The 20,867-nt window shown below is 31.6% G+C and overlaps 1 protein-coding gene across 3 annotated transcripts in view; it reads left to right on the top strand.

Annotated features, from left to right (window-relative positions):
* The window catches only part of Dh31-R (Diuretic hormone 31 Receptor), a 289,250-nt gene extending 287,762 nt beyond the window's left edge, over positions 1 to 1,488 (top strand). Inside the window, exon 14 of one of the 3 annotated variants that reach the window (XM_065513351.1) lies at positions 1,353 to 1,488. In XM_065513351.1, the coding sequence (XP_065369423.1) occupies positions 1,353 to 1,397 (45 nt within the window). In that variant the 3' untranslated portion in view covers positions 1,398 to 1,488. Of the gene's footprint in view, positions 1 to 1,337 lie in introns of all 3 variants that reach the window. The other 2 variants (XM_065513352.1, XM_065513353.1) reach the window with 2 other exon arrangements.
* The last annotated feature ends 19,379 nt before the right edge of the window (positions 1,489 to 20,867 follow it).

The raw sequence follows: 20,867 nt of genomic DNA, 5'->3' as shown, positions 1-20,867 counted from the left end.
GTGTAGTAGTTTATTTTCGTATGACTAGTATGCATGCTAAAGCGTTAATTTCTTCCAGAAAACACTGCACAGTAGGTTGGCGCGTATACTGGCAGTTTTCGTTTTTTTTTTGAGCTCCCAAAGACATTTTTGAACAAGAAGTGAAACTTTGTCAAAATCCTAACTCTACTAACCGAAAACCCTAACTTTATGAATGTATTAGTAAACATTTGTTCATATATATTGGTATTCAAACCACATTCAACACACAAGCATATAACTCATAAAAAACATAGGTATCGAGACAAATATGTCTTATATAGAAAGAAATAACTCGACCAAATTTCATGGTGATCGGTCCAATTGGTCGTATTTCCCACATAAGGCCAATTCCGAAAATCATAATGGAATCAATAAAAGATTTGCTCATACTCAGTGTGGGATATTATATGGAAAGTATAGTCGGTCAAGCCCGGACTATACTTTCTTTTTTGTCTTAATATTTTATATGCTAATTTCACAATGGGAGGATCCATGTGAAAGCGAACAGCAGTCGGATTTACCATCTCCGATTTTAATGAAATTTACCACATATACATATAATATATCCAATATATTCCTCATATCAGTGACTTTTTCATTCCGATGTAAAAATATTTGCAAATTGAAAATTGCCTAAAATTATATACACATAATTGCCCATAACATTGATCAGTCATAGAATATAAAACATCTGAGCTGGGAAAACTACATATTTTTGACACCAAATTTTTGTTCACTATAACATTTTGGTTAAAGTACATCTCTTATGTTTGAATAAAGTCTGCACTGAAATTTGCCTTTTCTACATGCTTTCGAGACACTGTAACTTATTTAGTATTGAATTGTTGACGACTTTGGAAATTACATTTGAAATACCTAACTCTTTATCCTTTAACATGATTAGTTTTGTATCTATCGCCTGAAGTATTCCAAAGTTCTATAGACTTAGAAACTGACAGAGACCACTTAAAGATAACATTTGAAATGCAAGCCTATAAGACTAACTTATGTCAAATTCATTAGATGAAAATATTCTTATACCATGACAAAATACATATTCTTTCATTTTTTTAAAGAAAAATCACTAAACCGCTTTAAAAATACATCAAAAATACATATTATTATTTCGCACTTTTATTTATTTTGCTTTTAGTTCTATTTAGTTTAGTTTAAATGTAGCTAAAAATGTATGTAGAAAATTGCTTCTGCTTCAACAAAAAATTAAATAAAACTTTATCTAAATCTAACGCAATAAATCCAATTGGCTTTAAAGACAAGCATTCTTTCCTTGTTAATAGAAAATCACAAAATCTCAGTTCTTTTGATTATAGTTCGTACGCTGTGGACCCGCAATGCCCGGTGAAGAAAAAGTATGACTAAAAGAGTTGTCGTCAGTGGTCACACGAAGAGCGTCCAGTGCTGTTACATCAGCTACATCTTCATCTGCACGTCATCACCATCAACAACAGCAACGCCAACGATCCCATAGCACAGCAGCACAAGCATTACAACATCATCATCAGCAGCATTCTCACCAACAAATAACATCTCATCATAGTCGTGGTACGATGGGTTTTCTAAATGGCTTAAGGAAAGCTCATTTATTACGACGCAAAACATTAGATGCCACCAATTCACGCATTACCCAACCGCTAATGGAGGAAACACAAAGGACGTCAATAACAATGCAACCAACAGAGCAAAATGCAATCGACTGTTGTTTCATGGAAATATCAACAGATGTGACCGATGATGGAGATGAAATGCAGCAATTTGCTAATGCCAACACCACCAGCAACAATACCATTGCGACAACTGCTACAACAACAACAACATTAATACCAACATATGAAAAAATGTTAAAACATACAACGACAGCATTAATTACGATTACAACAGTATCCTCAATAAATTCAACTGCAACTGTCACAGCAGCAACAGCAGCAGTACCATCAACAGCTACTAGTAGTAGCAGTAGTATAATTAACCCTTTAGGTACATTACCAGCGATCCAGGAAACTAGTATTAGTACGAGTAGTACGTGCAATAAAATAAATATTCTCAACCAAAGTCCCACAACGACAGCTGTTTCCATCGAACCTGGCTGTTTGGCGGCTAAAGCCACCTTCAATTCCAACCCCACCTTTACCACAAACAACAATTTAACTACCCTTGAGCAGAAATTGGTCGATGAGGCACTTTAAATTTTAAAACTGCGTGTATTCGTTGGACCAAAATAAAAATAGAAGCATGTTTCAGTTCCTCAATATTTTTCACATTGCAAAAAAAAAAGTACAAAAAATAAAATCAACTAAAATGTTTGTTTAGATTTTGTATTAAATTTGTTTTGTAAAGTAGACGAATACATTTAAATGTTTTCCAAAGTGTAAATAATTAATTTAATTCTAAGTAATATACAATGTAAACCGTGTGACAAGGAATAGTGGGAACAATGCAAATAAATATAAAAAAAGATTATTAAATTTACAAAAAATCCTAGTCTGTTTAACAGATTTTTTAAATTTCAAGCAGATTGTGTTTGTTTATAAACAAATTTAAAGTAGTATATCCGGCTTTGTTCCCTCTATTATTTCTCACACTGTCCAGTTGTATTATGTGTTTTTGTATTAATAACTTTTACTTTATAATTGCTAACTTGGCTATGACTTAAGTATTTCCTTTTACATTTTTGTTTAATTGCTTTAATTTGTGTTTTTATAAACTCAGCCAAATAATTTACTTTTGAAGTGGGCACAACTCAATTAAACTTTATAGTTATGGTTTAGTGGTATAGAGTAGTTAAATGCTATTAACTTAAGTTTCAATAGCAACAAGAAAGGATTTCACAAATTGGATTTTTTTCAGTCTTTAAAAGTATTTTCTTAATATTTGTTAGGAATATATCGGCCACTAACAGCTAAAATATCTTAACCAACTATATATTCGATTCGCTGTTAACATCTATGCACTTCCGTAGAATTCCTTATAAAAGAAAAAAAACAATTGAAAATAAATTTCGTCAAATTTCGTTGTCTCCATGTTATACTTTTTATTAATACCCGCCATAAATACTTATTTGTCTTAGACCTCTTCAGTGAGAAATGCAGCAAAAATTTTACTTACTTTGAAAAAAAAGCTAAACAAATGATCAAATTTACTGTACTGATCATAAAAAATGCAACGCTAGGTTATGGATCTTCATATGGTATGCTTTGTTTTATAACGAAATACAATTCTGCACATCTGCTATTTATAAATTCTTCGTGGTCATAGTCAATTATCGTTTTTGTCCAATATTTTTGTACGTAACATTTTTAGTGAAATCGGTGGTAAGTTTGTACGGGCAAAAAAATGAAACTCTAAGAGAATTGATTAGATTTGTAAATTTTTCAAAAAATAATTATTAAAAATGCCTAGAAGATTTTTGAAATCGGAACACAAACGAAGAATGGTTTAAAATTTAACATATCCGAGGTGTCCTACTTTGGGGCACCCTGACCACTGTGCATTGCGTTTTTTATCATTACAGCTCGACTATTGTTACCGTTACAATAGTTGAGCAGTCACCATCGGAAGACGTTCCACGGAAGCGTTACGAAGCCGGTAATCCTTCTTGGAACGGTTCTGGATGCAGTTCTTTAATCAATTATATTTGCTTGAAATTATCACCCTCAGAACTAGTTTTACGAAGCGCTGAATAACTAGAAGCTCCATCAATGTACGAATTTGTCCCATTTGGAACTACATCCATAGAAAAAATATTGTTGTACATGTTCACAGTAACCATTTCAACATTTTTATATGTTTTTAAACAATATTATAATCACAGTAATTATTTATATGATTGCGTTAACCACAATAAGGCAAAGTCACGATTCACATGATTATAGCGGTCATATGTATGATTGCAGTAAATAATTATATGTTTGATACCACCATTTTTATGATGAAGAATTTACTACAATCATATACATATGTATATGTGAATCTTAAATTTACCATTTTATGGTTACCACCATATATACTTACTGTGACTATATAGTATTGTCTAAAAACTTGTAAACATTTTTAAATGGTTACAGTAAACATGTACATTAGACCGTCTCAGTTTTTACACTTTTTTCGAAATTCCTTCAGACACATCGATTTTCTGAATCTACTCTAAAAACAAAGAATTTTGGTGTATAACACTTAAATATGGATGAACGGGAAGTGGTCTCTCAAATCGCTTTTTCGTTTTTTTAGGCAAAATGCATTTTGAAAAACGTCTTTACGTGTGCTATTTATCTCTTGTAATTTCCGAGTTATAGACATTTCAAAATTGAAATTTTAAAATTTTGCCATACCTTGGTCCGCTTTTTTCGGTCGTACTTTTGGACCGAATGGACTCGATTTTTTTTGTTAGTTAGACAACTAAATCGCCAATAATATACAAAAGATGTTAGAGCAATATCAATTATGGATCCAAAAATAAACGATTTTCAATTTAAAAATTCAAAAAATAGGTGACTTAACTCTTTCTTTGTTAAAAAAAAACTTTCTTTAAGAACATATAACAATTTTTTGTGTTTCTGTAAAGTATGTTTACGGAGAACATTTTGATATAAAAAACATGTCCTATTTTTCGACTATGCTGTCCCTTTACCCTTCGAAATTTGACCTATTTTTTATCAAAATTTCAAATTTGGACCACATGTTCTATAATCCCAAAGCTGAGATCAGAACACGGAAAGCAGCCTTGGAAACCTTGATGTGTTCCCTATTTAACCATAAAGTATTTTCCCAGCCCCGATGGAAATGTGGGCCCTATTGGCAAAATTGTAAAAATACCATTTTTGGGATTTTCGCTCCAATTTTTAGGAATTGTGGGATTCACTTTAACCGTCCTTCAAAAATATTACATTTTTAAAGCGGATGCCATTTCGTCCAACAAAAGTACAATTTTATCAAATTTGAAAAAATAAAAAACCAACATCAATCTCTTCTTACTTTATTATGAAATTGAAGCAACTGCAGTTTTTCTTAACAGAATGCTACTGTTATTTACATCAATCTTCATTTTAAAATTTCCTACCATACTGCATTCACAGAATATAAAAATTGTTCCTCGTTCAATTTTTATAAAAGAAAAGGTAAGCAAAAATTAAAAAAAATCATAAGTTTGTATTTGAAAATCTGAATTTGTAATGCTATAAATAAAAACCATCGAACAAAATGGCAATGTTACTTTAAGAAACATTTAGGAAATTTAATTAGCTTTCTAATGCATGTAATTAGGTTCAAATCCGTTATGAACTGCTTAAATTAGAAGCAAATTACTAAAGCAAGATTTTTTAATTTTTTGGAAAAAAATGCATTTTGCCTAAAAAAACAAAAAAGCGATTTGAGAGACCACGAGAGACGTTTATCCATATTTAAGTGTTATACACCAAAATTCTTGGTTTTTAAATTAGATTAAGAAAATCGATGTTCATGAAGGAATTTCGAAAAAAAAATGAAAAGTGAGATGGTCTAATGTACACGTCTTCACAAATTTTTAGCTTTTTGTTTTTAAACGTAACGACTTTATTAAAGAAAGCAAATCATAACCACAACACTTTAACTTTTGTTATGTTTTTTGTCTCCCCTGTAAAATTTAAAAATAAGTGTTGATAGGCGCTTTTGCATTTTAGGTGACATGCCACTCATGGTGAAAAATAAGGTTGCCAGATTATTTCACACAGTACAGCTTATGCGAAATTATTTCGCAAATATTTCATTCCAAATTATTTATATGTCGTTTGACAGCATTTCGCACGAAATTTTGAACAGAGTACTTAGCTTTAAGACGGAAGAGCCTTAATAACATATAATGCTGTAAAAATATACTTCTGAAAAATTGTTAAAAAATTATCACATTTACCAAGTTATCTCTAAAATTTTGTTGAGCTACCAGGGGGTTACTCCCTAATTCGATTCGAAAGAAAATTGTTTCGAATTACAATGTATTTAGCACACAAATTCGAACATTATCGTTTTCGGATTGGGTTACGCAGTAACCGTACAGTTCTTTAATCAATGATTTTTGCTTTAAATTATTGTCCTCAGAACCAGTTTTACGGAAGCGCTGAATAACAATGTCTTCCATCAATGATCAAAACTGTCACACTTGATACCAGTTCCGAGAAACAGTTAATGAAATTATAAAAATTTTAAAGATTACAATTTCTTGAATTCATTTTGCGTTTGATAGAAATATGTACATAGGGTTAGAAATGTTTTTAGATTTTTTAAAATACTTATTGCATTCAAATAATCCATTACAAATCCGATAAAATCTATCAAAAATATATATACCCATATCAAAAATATATATATCCGTTCGTAACACATAAATATATTTGTCGAAGACCAACATTAGTACAAATATTCCTCATAAGATTCTAGAACGATTTAGCTATGTCTGTCCGTCTGTATGTTGATAACACTATGGGGTCCAAACGAAAGGAGTATTATCGGTCCATGATTTCACCTAGCCCCCATTCTAATATCCCTAGGAATAATTCTTGAGCAGTCAAGTTTTTGCCCACCGGGAAAAGTTATATCGGTCAAAAAAAGTTATATAGTCCTGGATTTTTGTTGGGTCAGGTCAAGGAGTCGAAATATATCGATTTGAAGTTAGGAAGTATCGTATAGGGAAAATTTTAATTTTTTGTGACTTTTGACCATCTAAACGTTTGAAAATCGCAAAGTTATGTTCAGCAAAGTTGTTAAGCTCAATGTTGGTTACAAGATAGTCAATAAAGGAAAACGGTATTTTTAATTTTCCTTGAGTAGGATTTGGAAAATCAGTTTTTCATATTTTTTTTCGTAATATATCTAACAAAACTCAATTAAATTCATCTAATACTAAACCCAGAGAAATAATATAGTTGTACATATAGTACAACATTTTTAACAATATTATGTTTGTGGCAACCATTTAACCCGAATATATTAATGGTGGATATACAAGATTCGGCACATCCGAATTTAAAAAGTGTTTGACAAATAAATTTTGATTTTTTAAAGTAAAGTTTTCTAGAACAAAACTAGTTCTAGATGTCACTCGTTATACGGATGTGGCCAAATAATAGTTATATGTCTGGTTACAGTTGTTCTAGAACTAGATCAAAAGCCGGTACCCCTTAAAAACCAATACTGAAATTATTCAAAATAACTTTTAATAGATTCGAATCAGTATCCAATCTGTTTTTCTCTTTAAAATATTCTTAAGTTTTTCTATAGAAAACTAAAAGTTATTTCTTTCCTACAAAATTTTTCTTTTTTTCTTTTTTGTAAAATATATTGTTAAAGGTATCAATTTTTCAATATGATCTTAGTTATTGTTTAAACCACAATGCATTCGGTCATTATGAGCGATACTTTGAAAAAATGCTAATCAAGGTATAGTAAAATGTTCAAATGTTGAATCGGATTTTCCAGTAGAAATGGAAAATCCGATCCGATGGTGGGTATTCTCCGCATTTATAAATATAGGACTTAAAAAATGTTTAGATAAATTACTCATGTATTCAGAGATTAGATTACTTTGATTCAGCTTGAATTTTAGGTTTTTGACAACTGAGTTAGGTCTTTGACAGGAAAGTTTCAGATCTATGTGTATTTATCTATGACTTTTTGTATTAATATAAAGTATTGTAGTTTATTACTGCTCTAAATTAACCAAAATCTATTTCACAAGGATTCAATACTTGTGTTAGTCATCACTCCATACCACTACTCCACGGCAAGTGCATTCAGATAACTGCAGTGTATTAAATTAAAAACAATAAATATTTTTATATGTAAGTATCACTGTGAATGTATGTAAATGTTTAAATATTTAAATATTTTCTATAGAAAAATACAAATATAAAAACAATCTCATGAATGTATGTGTAACTGTAACAACTACTTTAAAAGTGTGAAAGTAAATTACAAAGCTCTATATTTAAGTATTTAATGCTGAATTTTAAAATAACGAGAAAAATACGTACTTAAATGTAATTTTTAATTTTATGTAAAACTTATACCAAAATCATACAACATGATAAACAAACTAAAAGATGTAAACATAATATGTAATAAAAGAAAGAAAGAATGAATAAATGAAAAAGGTGACAAATTTATTGAAATATGTACTAAATGATAAAACAAGAGTAAATAATAAAATTCAATTTTAAAATCAAGTAAATTTTTCAATTAACATTTCTAAGAAGTTTACAGTTTCAAAAGGTAAGTGTGAAAGAAAATTTTTAATTTAAATGTAAATGTATATGCACTAGGGTGGCCCATATTTTGTACTTTTACATTTTTTACATAACAGGAAAAAACCTAAGCTTTCATTTGAGAAAAACAAAATAAATAAAAAAAAGGCCCATTCTGAAAAAAAGTCAAAAAGTCGGGCCAACCAAAAATGTTTGAATACCAAAAATTGGAGGCATTACTCAATAAAGATTGGTGTCAAACTCAACAAGAGCTTGCAAAATCATTGGGAGCTACTCAAAACGTTTGCTAGCAACAGAATACATCCAAAAGCAGGGAAAATGGGTTCCACACAAATTGAAGTCGAGAGACAGAGACAATTTTGTATGTCTGACGATTTTGTATGTCTGAAATGATGATTGTAAGCTGTAAAAGAAAATCAGTTTTGCACCGAATCATCCTTTACAACAACCCGATGAGTAAGAGATCGTATGTGAAGCTCGGCCAACCAGCCGAATCGATATTAAAGATAAAAATCCATGGCGCTAAGGCGATGCTCTGTATTCGCCATCTGATTCGTTTGAAGCGTGCATTGGCCGAAAAACGCCCAGAATATGCGGCCAGGCATGAATCCGTAATATTCAAACACGACAACGGTTGTTCACGTGTTGCAATACATGTTAAAAACTATTTAGAAAGAAGTAGTTGGGAAATTTTGTCTCACAACGCTCTGTCTGGGATACGCTTCACTTTGGAATAGAGTATCCGAAATTGGCTTTATTCGCTCTTGGCCTCAAAAGATGAGCAGTTCTTTTGGCTCAGAATCCATATGTTGCCAGGAAGATAGGAAAGGGTCATAGCTAACAATGGACAATTCTTTGAATAAATTTATATTGTACAAATGTTACAAAATAAAAGCTAAAAATTTTAAAAAATCCCGCAACTCTAGAATATTCTGGTTTAAACTCCATAATATTCTGGTATAAACTCCAGAATATTTTTGTGTTATGAGCAACCTCTAAAGCTACGTTTCCGCATACACCGTAATCGGCAACGAAAACGAAATTCCATACATTTGCACCGAAGAAAAATTCTCTTCAGATATCGGCAGCGAAAATTGGGAACGAAACAGCACCGATCAGTAACGAAAAACCAGTCATTTGGGGCCGGAACGAAAACAACTTCAAGTAGGTTGTTTTCGGTGCTGTCGGAACAAAATTATTTTAATTATGTTTTTATTTCAAATTTAAAGAAAATCAAAATGAATAAAATAACAGGTAAGAAAGTATGGACGGTCAAGCCCGACCATATAATACCCTACACTAAGTAAAAGAGCAAAAACATTTTTCTTTTAAAATTTCAATAATTTATATTTTTGAGTGATTTTCGGAAGTGGGCCTTTTATGGGGGTTATGACCAATTATTGACCGATCACCATGAAATTATGCCGTGTGATTTGTGTCCATATGAAAGTTTACTATGTTGAATTTTGTGAGTATACCAACATTTTTAAGCCATTTATGCACGTCAAACTGATTTTCGGAAGCGGGTCTATATGGGAGCTATGACTAATTATGAACCGATCGTAACAAAATTTGGTGACATGAATGTCGTATATATAAAACTTATTTGGAGTGCAATTTGTGGAGATACAATTATAAATTAAACATTTATAACCGATAAAGTCCAATTTCGGAAGGACATTTGTATTGGGGTTAGGTGAAATAATGGACCGATTTCAGCTAGTTTCAAGAGGCTTGGTCGTTGGGCCGAAAAAATAATATGTACCAAATTTTATCGAAATATCTTCAAAATTGCAACCTGTACTCTGCGCACAAGGTTTACATGGACAGCCAGCCAACCAGACGGACGGACATCGTTTGATCGACTCAGAAAGTGATTCTAAGTCGATCGGTATACTTTAAGGTGGGTGTTAGACTAATATTTTTGGGCGTTACAAACATCTACACAAACACACTATGGTGGTGTAGGGTATAATACATTTTCTTTATTGTAAGAGGAAAAAATAATAGATTTGGTCAAAAATAAATAATTCTATTTAATGTGCGACATCCAAAATTAAAAAATAATTTCTTTTCTGTTTTATGCCGCAACGCAACGCACCTAACTGAAACGAAAACAATTCTGAAACGAGACGGTGACGAACACCAACTTTTTTCAGTTTCAGTTTTAGTAATCGGCGCCGATTACGGTGTAAGCGGAAATCCTGCTTAAAATTTATTCGAATTTGCTAAAATGTTCAGCATTTAGTTTCTAGAACAATTTTAGGTTATTGGGATTATCGAACATTTAAAAAGTGCAAAATAAGAGCCACCCTAGTGTATAACATTTCAAGTCGTATGTGTATGAGAGAATATTTGAAGTTTATTTGTTTATAAGTACAAGTGCACTTCCTTGCTGGTATGTAAGTATGTATATGAAAAAGCATGTCTAACTTTTAATTAAATTTGTTTATATATTTTAACATTCGAATAACAATTTTTTAATTAAATTAAATTCAAAAATTTTCTTATTGTCAGTTTTTTTCTTTTTTAAAATACCATTAGCATACATTTAGGATACTAATTTTTGTAATGTGATACCGAAAAATGTATCATTAATGATTTTATACTCATTAGTCTTTTTGAAACATATTGTTGCAAAGTGTTTTCAGCTGTATTTTTTTAGAGTAGAAAAGGTTAAAATTGAGTGATTAGCAACTCTAAAAGGTAAAATGAGTTTAATAATTTATGCTTTTTATTCGCGTTTTTAGGCAGCAGACACAGCGTCATTTACACCTGCTAAGAGGTGTATGTTTTCAAGTTTGTTTCTGACAGTCTGACGTTTTGCGAAGAACATTTCATAATACAACCAAGTAAAAATTTAAATTTTGTAGCATATGCATTTGGTTAAGAAAATAAATACTAACCCCCATTAACACGAACTCTGGTTATGTTTTAACTAACAGTTATACTGACAGTTTTCATACAAAAATAATTTTAAACGACAGTATAACTATTTGTTAGCACCTAACCAGACTTCGTGTTAATGGGGGTAAATTGGATGCCATGATTATAACAAAAAGAAAACTTACACTCACAAGAAAGAAAAATTATATTTTATTTAGACAATTAGATGGACCTTATTTTATTCATTAGCAACTAGAACTAGAAGCCGTGCTGGAAATCGATTGAAAATTATTCCTTTTATACCCTCCACCACCATAAGTGGTGGATGAGGGTATATGTATATACACACAGTTACTAAAGTATACGTACGATTGACTTTTTGGGAATTTTTTAAAATCTGTATGGGGGATTTCACGTCAAGTGAGCAAACTTTTAAAATTGATGTCTTCCGAATTTTTCATCAAGATCGGTCAATAACTCTCGGAGTTAGAGGGGGTCAAAATTTAACATTTTGGCCAAACATGTGATTTTTCTCATCCATGTAACTTATTACCTATTGTTCTTAGCAAAATGTGTCCCAAATAGTATACATAGCTATTTCTTCAAACTTTCGAAAAAAAAATATTTAAAAAAAAAAAATTTTAAATATATTTTTTCCGAAATCAAAATTTTTTTTGATTATTTTGTAAAAATGGGACCTTTTTTTTCTTAAAATAAAGCTTAGATATTTTCCTTGAGGACCTTTTTGGTCGCTTAGTGGTCCAAATAAATGTTTTGTAACTCAAAACATGGAATTTTTGACTTTTTTTGCAAAATCAAAAACTTTGCTGACTTTTTTTTTCGAAATGGTCCCTCTTTTTAATTTTTTTTTTGCTCAACGGAAAGCCCATATATTTGAAAGCTTGGGTCTATTCCTTTAAGACCTATTTGGATGCTTAGTGGGATACGAGTGGTCTATCTATCAAAATAAATATTTTGTAGCTGAAGACATTTATTTTGATACTATCCCACTGGCATCCCTCTCAGAGACCAAAAAGCTCTTAAAGGAATGGACCTAAGCTTTCATTTGAGCAAAAACAAAATTTAAAAAAGATGACCCATTTTGGAAAAAAAGTTCTATTTTGCCAAAATAAAAATCAAAAATTGTATATCTTGAGTTACAAAACATTTATTTTGCTATATATCCCACTCGAATCCCACTAAGCGACCAAATAGGTCTTAAAGGAATAGACCCAAGCTTTCTTTTGAGCAAAAAAAAATTTAAAAAAAGGGCCCATTATAAAAAAAGTTAGATTTTGAAAAAAAAAATATTTTGAGTTACAAAACATTTATTTTGATAGATATCGCACTCGCATCCCACTAAGCGACTAAATAGGTCTTGAAGGAAAACATATGAGCTTTCTCTTGAGCAAAAAAAAAAACTAAAAAGATTGCCCATTTCGAAAAAAAGTCAACAAAGTTTTTGGTTTTGCGTTGCGTCAACATGACGTTGTGTTTCTTGACCGGTAGAACCTCGTGGTGTTCGGAGGTAATTTGAAGGCAGCCTGAAACGCAACCATAAGGTTGCGTTTTGACAGCTTTGAATATTTCTCCACTCAGTATCGCTCAAAGAAGGCGACCACACTGGACCAGCATAGTTGATCACTGTCCGACCAATCGTCTTGTAGATAACTAGCAAGGTTTCTGTGTCCATACCCCAAGTACTGCCGGCTAGAGCTTTGAGGACTTTGCAGTGGCTATCAAAGTGACACCCAAGATTTTTGGGTGGTTCACTGTCGGAATTTGTACACCGTCCACCATGATGCCTAAGTTTAGTTTTACCTACTTCGTCCTGATGGTGCCGATGACTTTGTTGGTAATAACTGCAGGTTACGTGCAGTCTTCCGCATATGTGATTACTCCACGCCGTGTGGGGGTACTGGGAGTTTAGAGAGGTAGAAGTTAAACAGGAGCGGCGACAGAACCCCGCCCTGAAGGACTCCTTGTTTAACTATACGGGTTTTTGAGCATTTGTCTCTAAACTCCACGAACGACTGCCTGCCACTCAGATAGTTCACTATCCATCTCTTCGTGTTGTTGAACATTGTGGACTGCAGAATGTCCAGGAAGAGTGTAGCGTGACTGAAAGTGTCGAAGGTCAAGTGCCACTAGGATAGTCCGTTCACAAAGTATTTGCTGATTTAAGCCCTATGAGATCTAAGTGACTATGGCGGATAATGCTGTGGTGGTACTGTGCATCTTACGGAATCCATCGAACTTCTGGTAGTTTCTTCGCTACAGGTGACTGGATGGAAATCGGACTGTTCGATTTTACTGATAGGTTAAAAACCATTTTCAGGTACTCCCTCTCGCCTAGGTGTTTTAGCAATAGCGTGGATATCCCGTCAGGTCATATTGCCTTTGAAGGCTTAGCTGTGTTGATGGACCACAACTTTCCAACTCCAGAACATAAATTGCAGTTCTTCAAATGATCCAAAAATTTGTTTCGCTTGTCCTCCTTTATAGACCTGCTGATATTGCGGTTTAGCTGGGCGATCCTAGGGTCGTCAGGGTGTCATCACGCTCATCTGCGAGTCCCGCTGCTTCTGCTGGGAAATGAGGTCTCACTATAGAAATAACTGCACGCCAAGTTGTGGAGTTAATTAGACCAGGACTCGCTATGGTGATACCTCGCAAACTAGCGCAATTACCTATAATCTTTTAGTGTGCAGAAAGTGGATTCGTTAATCTGTTCCGGCAGCGAAGCTCCTCTCTAGTCTTCCTCAAGACTAGAGTGCCAGAGCTGATGACGAGCGTTAAAGTCCCTTAGGACCAAACGAGTATCACCATCCAATAAGGTACTAATGTCGGGATGGTAGCCTGTTGGACAACTGGCTACTGGTGAAATGTAGACATTACTGTTCAAGATATTGGTCTCTGGAATTCAAATCGAGAGAAATGTTGTGTATAATAAATGCAGAACGTTATATCCGTTGCAACTTTACAGGCTGGAATTACTCGTAAGTTTAGTCTCCTGGACAGCGTGAGAATAAATGACAGATATGTATACTTCAAAAAGGCAAATAAGTTATTAAAGGCAAAAAACTGCGTTCAGAAGATACGCCATATGTTACGAATCGCGCCTTTTTTAATTTCAAAAACATACTTTTTTGGAGTTTTTTTGGACACTACAAACAACAATTTATTGCAGAAACTTAGTTTTGAGTATTTGTAACACAGATGTACACAGACCTTAACCACCACTTCATGAAAAGCCATTATAATTGGGTGTTACAAAATATCAAAAATTATGGTGTAGGGTATAAAGGGTAATTCTGAGTAAATCGATATGTCTTCTCTTGTTGGCTAATCGTAATACTTTTAAAATACAACCAGCATTTGTTTCATATTTTTGTGTCCCTAAAAGATAAACAAAAATTCATATAAATGTATATAATTCATAACGTTCAAGGAAATTAATAACAAGGTCATTTCCATAGGGAAATATAAATGAAAGTAATAATAATAACTTTATTTCTTTGTGGACAACACAGATTTTTAACCACAATCTGTTGCACCCCGTTTCCACGAGCGACAAAACAATTATGAAACATCTGTCAAGTTGATGACAGGATACTCGTATAGCGGAAAGAACACTGTGTTAATGTTTGTACAATGTTCGTGTGGTACATGATTTTAAACTTTTATTTATTAAAACTTTTAAATATTGTTTTTAGTTACAAGTAAATACTCGTATTTTTCAAACAAGTTGTAGTGGTTTGAAGTTTAGATATTTTAATGGAATTTTGCGGGACATTCATATACAAATGAGCAAATACTAACTATAATAGTGGTTAGTTTTTTAATTAGTTTTAAACATAAGCAATTTGAGAAGAGCAGTGGAATGATTTTTAGTGTTGACAGATTTAAAATTATTAACAATTTAGCCTTAATTATGTAACACTTCTGAATACAGAATGTTTATGTATATCGAATACTGTAAATTTATTAAATACTTAATACCTACTTGCAACCACAGTTTCCGTCTCATTAAGTTCACATAATTTTTTTAAAGGATATAATTTTTAGTAAATATTATAATAGTTAGTTATACTTTTATTTATGATTACGTATTCCGCTTAAGGTTTCTGTCTGCTGTAAAATTATTAAACACTTCCTTTTTACGTTAAATGCATGTTAATGATTGTCCTGCATTTTATCCGCATGCATATGTACTTTTAGTTGAATATTATGTAAAAATCGATATATTTTTTCCATTGAAAGACGCTCATATATTGGGGTGACTTCGTTTGTATGGACACAAAAAATATTGTCAAAGTTTCCAACTAAAATTAAAGATTACTTCATTAATAAAATGGATATTGTTTATTTGCAATAAAAAATATCGGTTGGAAATCGGTTCCCATTACAAATTTTCAACAATTTCAACAACCCAGTTTTTTGATAACAGCGGATCCAAATATTTCCCGATTTTTTTATTAGACTAACAACAACTACATGTGTCAAATATTAAGAGAATTGATCAAAAATAGTGACTAAGTCCAAAGTTATATTAATTTGAATTTAAAAAATTTTAACAAGACGATTTTTTGCTAATTTTTTGGGGAAAAAAATACTTTTTTCTTTTTAAGTTATCTAAAAAAATTTCTAAGAAGATGTGTAAGGAATTTATACTTTTTAAAACTAACTTTACATCAAATATTTTAAATGAAAAAAAAATAAATAAATGATCCATCTAAATAACGCCTATTTTTATGTAAAATTAAATTTTAGGGAAAAAATTTTCTAATCGCATAGTTGATATCAAAATATAGTGACCAATTTTATCTAAACAAATGAAATTTGTTCGGATCAAATTGGTCCTAATATTTGTATGTAATATGTAATAAAATCGTTATTTATTAGCAAAACTAAATGGAATTTTCAACGTTTTTTAAATTTGACATTCTAAATAACAAAGTGTAAAAAACTTGTCAAAGGGAATCCCGCAATTTCTAAAAATTGGAGCGAAAATCCCTAAAATGGTATTTTTGCAATTTTGACCATAGGGTCCACATTTCCTTCGGGTCTGGGATAATGCTTTGTAGATAAATAGGGAACATATCAAGGTTCACAAGCTGCTTTCCGTTTTCGGATTCCAGCTTTGGGATTTTGGAAAATGTGGCCCAATATTCGAAAAATAGAACATATTTTTTATACCAAAATGTTCTCCGTAAAGATACCTTACAGAAAAACATAAAACTGTTATATCGCTCATTTGCTGCAACAACGTCATAACTCAAAATCCGGGTTTTTTGAACTGAGTAATACAAAATATGCGCCGTTCTTTAGTATTTCATATAGTTTTATCAGTTTTAAAAAAAGTCAATTATTTTTTGTATTAGAGTGCTTTTTGTCGTAAACATCAAAATTATAATTCATGTTTTCTCGTATATTTGACTAGTAAAAATTTTACTTAAATACAGATTGGAAAGATATTAACATCTACTATTTAAATCAGGTTTTATTTCTGAAATCGCATGATTTGTTGAAAATTTATTTAAAAAATAGTAAAATTTCATAAAACATTGAAAGCCGTTTTTCTCGAAATGACTGTTTTTGAATTATGATGTTGTTGCAGCTAATGAGCGATATGTTCTTACAGAATGTTTTTTTTAATGAAAAAAGAATTATGTCACCTTTTCGCCCAACATTTTACTATTTTTTTAGTTTTTAGATTGAAAATCCTTTATTTTCGGAATCAAAAGGCGGACCAAGGTATGGCAAAATTTTAAAATTTCAATTTTGAAATTCCTATAACTCAGAAATTATAAAAGAAAAAAAGCACACGCAAGCATGTCCAAAAATATAAAAATTTTTGATATTGGTTGGGAAACAACAAAAATGGCACGTGCTTAAAAACTTCGATGGTGCCCTACTTTAAGCCCCTATATATACTTACCATGTTCGCTTACAAATACATACGTACTTAACTCTCTAACCCGCAAACTTTAAAAAGCTAAAAAAAAAATTGTGAATAATATTTGTTAGGGTAATTATGACCCAATAAACTCAGAACAGCAATCAGAAACTAATTTGCAAATTAACCAGGTACAAAAAGGTGAAGAGTGCCTCAAGGCATTGTTGGCAGTTTAGGTGTAAAAAAAATAATAATTATGATACAATTTTATCGAAAAACTAATGAAAAAGAACTAATAAAAAATATTTCGAATAGATCGGGCGACAAAAACTTAATACAACATTGATTTTTTTTTAAAAAAAAATACACACAATTTCATCACTCACAAAACATCTGACAGAACAAAAACTAAAAGTCAGAATGCATATCGACCTTCGAGGGAAATATTAACAAATCTGTAACTAAAGTCACAGTTAAAGCAAAAAAAATAAATTATAATTTCCTTTTGAGATAATTTGTGTTTTGTAATGCATGCCTTGAGGCACTCTTGCATTATCCTTCATTTATTTTGTAAGAGATTAAACAAAGAATTTGAATGAAGAAAAAAAAATAGTTTAAATCGATTTGAATTACCGAAAATGTTATCATTCAAAGGCTTATAAAGAGTTTTATAATGATTTAGATAATTATGAATTTGGTAAAAAAGGACGATTTATCAGATTAAATGTCTATTATAAAGCAGTCATAGAAATGTAAATTGCTCAGTAATTGCAAGTCATTAGTTTCTCCAAGACGAGGATCAGGCAAGCTAGAAGAAGTTAATAATTGTATTTTACCAAATTCGGTTGCCACCACGAATCAATTTTGTCTGTGCATATAAGGAAAATATACTACTTTTTTGAAGCAATCCTAATATACACACTTGCAACAAAAGTGCACTTAGTCCTTATAAAAAGGAAAATGCGTGTAAAAAATTATGTTTTCGTTAAGTGGTTTTAAAGCCTATTGTCAATAACAATTTATAAATTGTTTGTTTTTTGTTCGCCCCATTTACAAGTGAACTTTTATAAAAGAACAACATGAGTCGACATTTATATGAATGAATTCAAATGGCTTGTATTTCTTTTGGTTAACACATATCGGTAGACCATAGAAGAAAACAGTGAATCCGTTATCTTAGGTTACTAATCTTTTAACTATTAAAGTTATGGTATTTAAAAGTTAAAAATTTAAAAATAAGCTTTGAAACTTACAAGAGTTTTTTCGTTATAATACAGATTAAATCGAGCATAAATTTGGAGTCACTAGACTTTGGATATTTTTAACCCTCTAACCGGCAAGCCTGCCTCAAGTCGGGGTATCTTAAATTTATGTAATGTTGCTTTATTTGCTTATTTTTTCCGGTAAATATGTGTAAAGAGACAAACAATTTACTTATTGTAATAAACATGAACGTGCTCTTGTCTTTTGTTTTTTATACCCTACACCACCATTGTGGGTAGGGTATATTAGGTTATTGCTGATGTTTGTAATGTGCAGAAATATTGTCCCAACACCCACCTTAAAGTATACCAATGAGCTAAGGATCAATTTCTGAGTCGAATTTTGGTAAAAGTGCTTTTAGGACGAAGCCTATTGAATTTGGTTAGAATCGGTTAATTATTTCTCCTAGCCCCCATACGATTGCCCTATCTGAAAATAGTTAAGCTCTCATAAATATCTTAGTTATATAAACATCCAAACCAAATTCAGCAAGAATAAGTTTTATATAAGCCGAACTCTCCTCACCAAATTTTGCGATGATCGTTCCACAATTAGTCATAGCTGCCTTATCCCTAGGTCTCCACGTAGCAATTTTTATTGCTAAGCTCAAACAATAACGTCGGCAGAACAACAGCAGAGTGATTGCTGATTGCTTTAGGTGGAGAAAAAGTTCGTCACAAATAAAAAATTTTCAACGAGAGATGTTCTATGAAAAACAGTGGTTTATTTTGCGTTGAATGATTTTTTTCACTAATTTCATTGTTTTTTTTTCTTTTGTATCTTAAATAAATTAAATATGTATGAATTAATCGCACCGAATCATAGAAATATGAAATTTTACATTAATGACAACTGAACTGACAGCTTATTGCTTAGCAATAATTGCTCAGGCAATCAGTAGAGCAATCATTGCGCAATGGATTGCTACATATGGCAATTTGCGGTCTACATTCGCGAATTTTATTGACGCAATCAAATTTGACAATTGCAGCAATAAATATTGCTACGTGGAGACCTAGGGTATAGACCCACTTTTTTTCAAACAATAATCTGGTATATTTTTTTCAAAATAAAATTGGCCGGTTAGAGGGTTAAACCCTATAAATTATGGTAATAGTTCTTGACGGCAAATTATATTGTAACAAGTGAAAACAAAATTCATTGATTTTTAAAATTGCTCAGTTTTTTTTATTGGGTATATGACTTAAAAATGCGGAATTTTTTCAAATGTTTAGCTTTTATTTCGAAACATTAGTGCAATATAATTGTATTCAAAGTATTGGCCATTATTAGATATGACCTTTTCCCATATTTCTGGCAACATATGCATTCCGAGCCAAAAGAACTGCTAATATTGAAAATTGCTAATGAGAAAAAGAACGGTTGAAACGTATCTTAGAGAGAGCGTTCTGCATCGATCGAAACAAATAGTGGTCTGACGGGACACGGTCTGGGCTATAAAGTGGTTGAGGCAAAACTTACCAACCACTTCAGTCTAAATACATTTTAACAGCTATTGCAACATGTGGCCTAGCGTTGTCATTATACAATATTACGATTTCTTTTATAGCCGCATATTCTGGGGGTTTTTCCGCCAATGCTTTAAACGAATCAGTTGCATTCTGTACAGGTTCCCCGTGATGTCTGGTAAGAATAGAAAGAATTACCTTAACGCCATGTATATTTTTCTTTAGTGTCGATTCGGCTGGTTGGCCGGCATCATATACGAGCTTTTACGCTTTGGATTATCGTAATGGAACCATTTTTCATCGCATGTAATTATTCGGTGCAAAAATGATTTTCATTGCTTTTGGATGAATCCTGCTGCTTGCTTGAATCGCGGTATATCCAACTACCGTGATGTATCAATACTATCAAAATTAGAGTCAAATGAAAGCTTTTTGCTAGTTTCCAAAATCCTATGAGCTTTAAAATATTTTAAAGAATTACAATTTTATCATCCAAAATATAATTTTATAACTTCAAAAAATTTCTTTAAATATTTCACAGAAGTGTTCTTAGCTCATTTGTACATTAAACTAACGATATAGGTTGTATTTTTACAAAACTTTAGTTAAAATTTGTTCACGACAACAAATTGATTTGCTAAAAGAAAATATTTTATTATATTTGTCATCATCAAATACTTATGTATTTTATATATTGTAAATTTTTAGTTTACATATCTAGCCCTAACCGCGAAAATATCTTAAGTACATACAAAAAATATTACAAGAGAAACATTTTAGTGATTGTTTGTATAAATTAATTCAATGTAAATATATTGGCGCTTAACGGCGCTTAATACGGACGATGCATCGTCCGTAAATGCACATCGCGATATAAACCGATTTATATTTGCTATAAAATTGTAACGTCATAAAAATCCAATATATTATTGGTTAAGATATTTTCGCTGTTAGGGCTTAATATGTTTGTACGTGTATACATGTGTTCGAAAGCAATATTTATTGATTCTGTGTATAATGATTATGCTAAAACTACTCATCAATGCAAAACAACAAACCACAGCTAAAGTCAGTTAAAAC

This window comes from Calliphora vicina, chromosome 5 (genome assembly GCF_958450345.1).
Source record: "Calliphora vicina chromosome 5, idCalVici1.1, whole genome shotgun sequence".
Taxonomy (NCBI): Eukaryota; Metazoa; Arthropoda; class Insecta; order Diptera; family Calliphoridae; genus Calliphora; species Calliphora vicina.
This window is presented reverse-complemented; position numbering and strand designations above follow the sequence as displayed.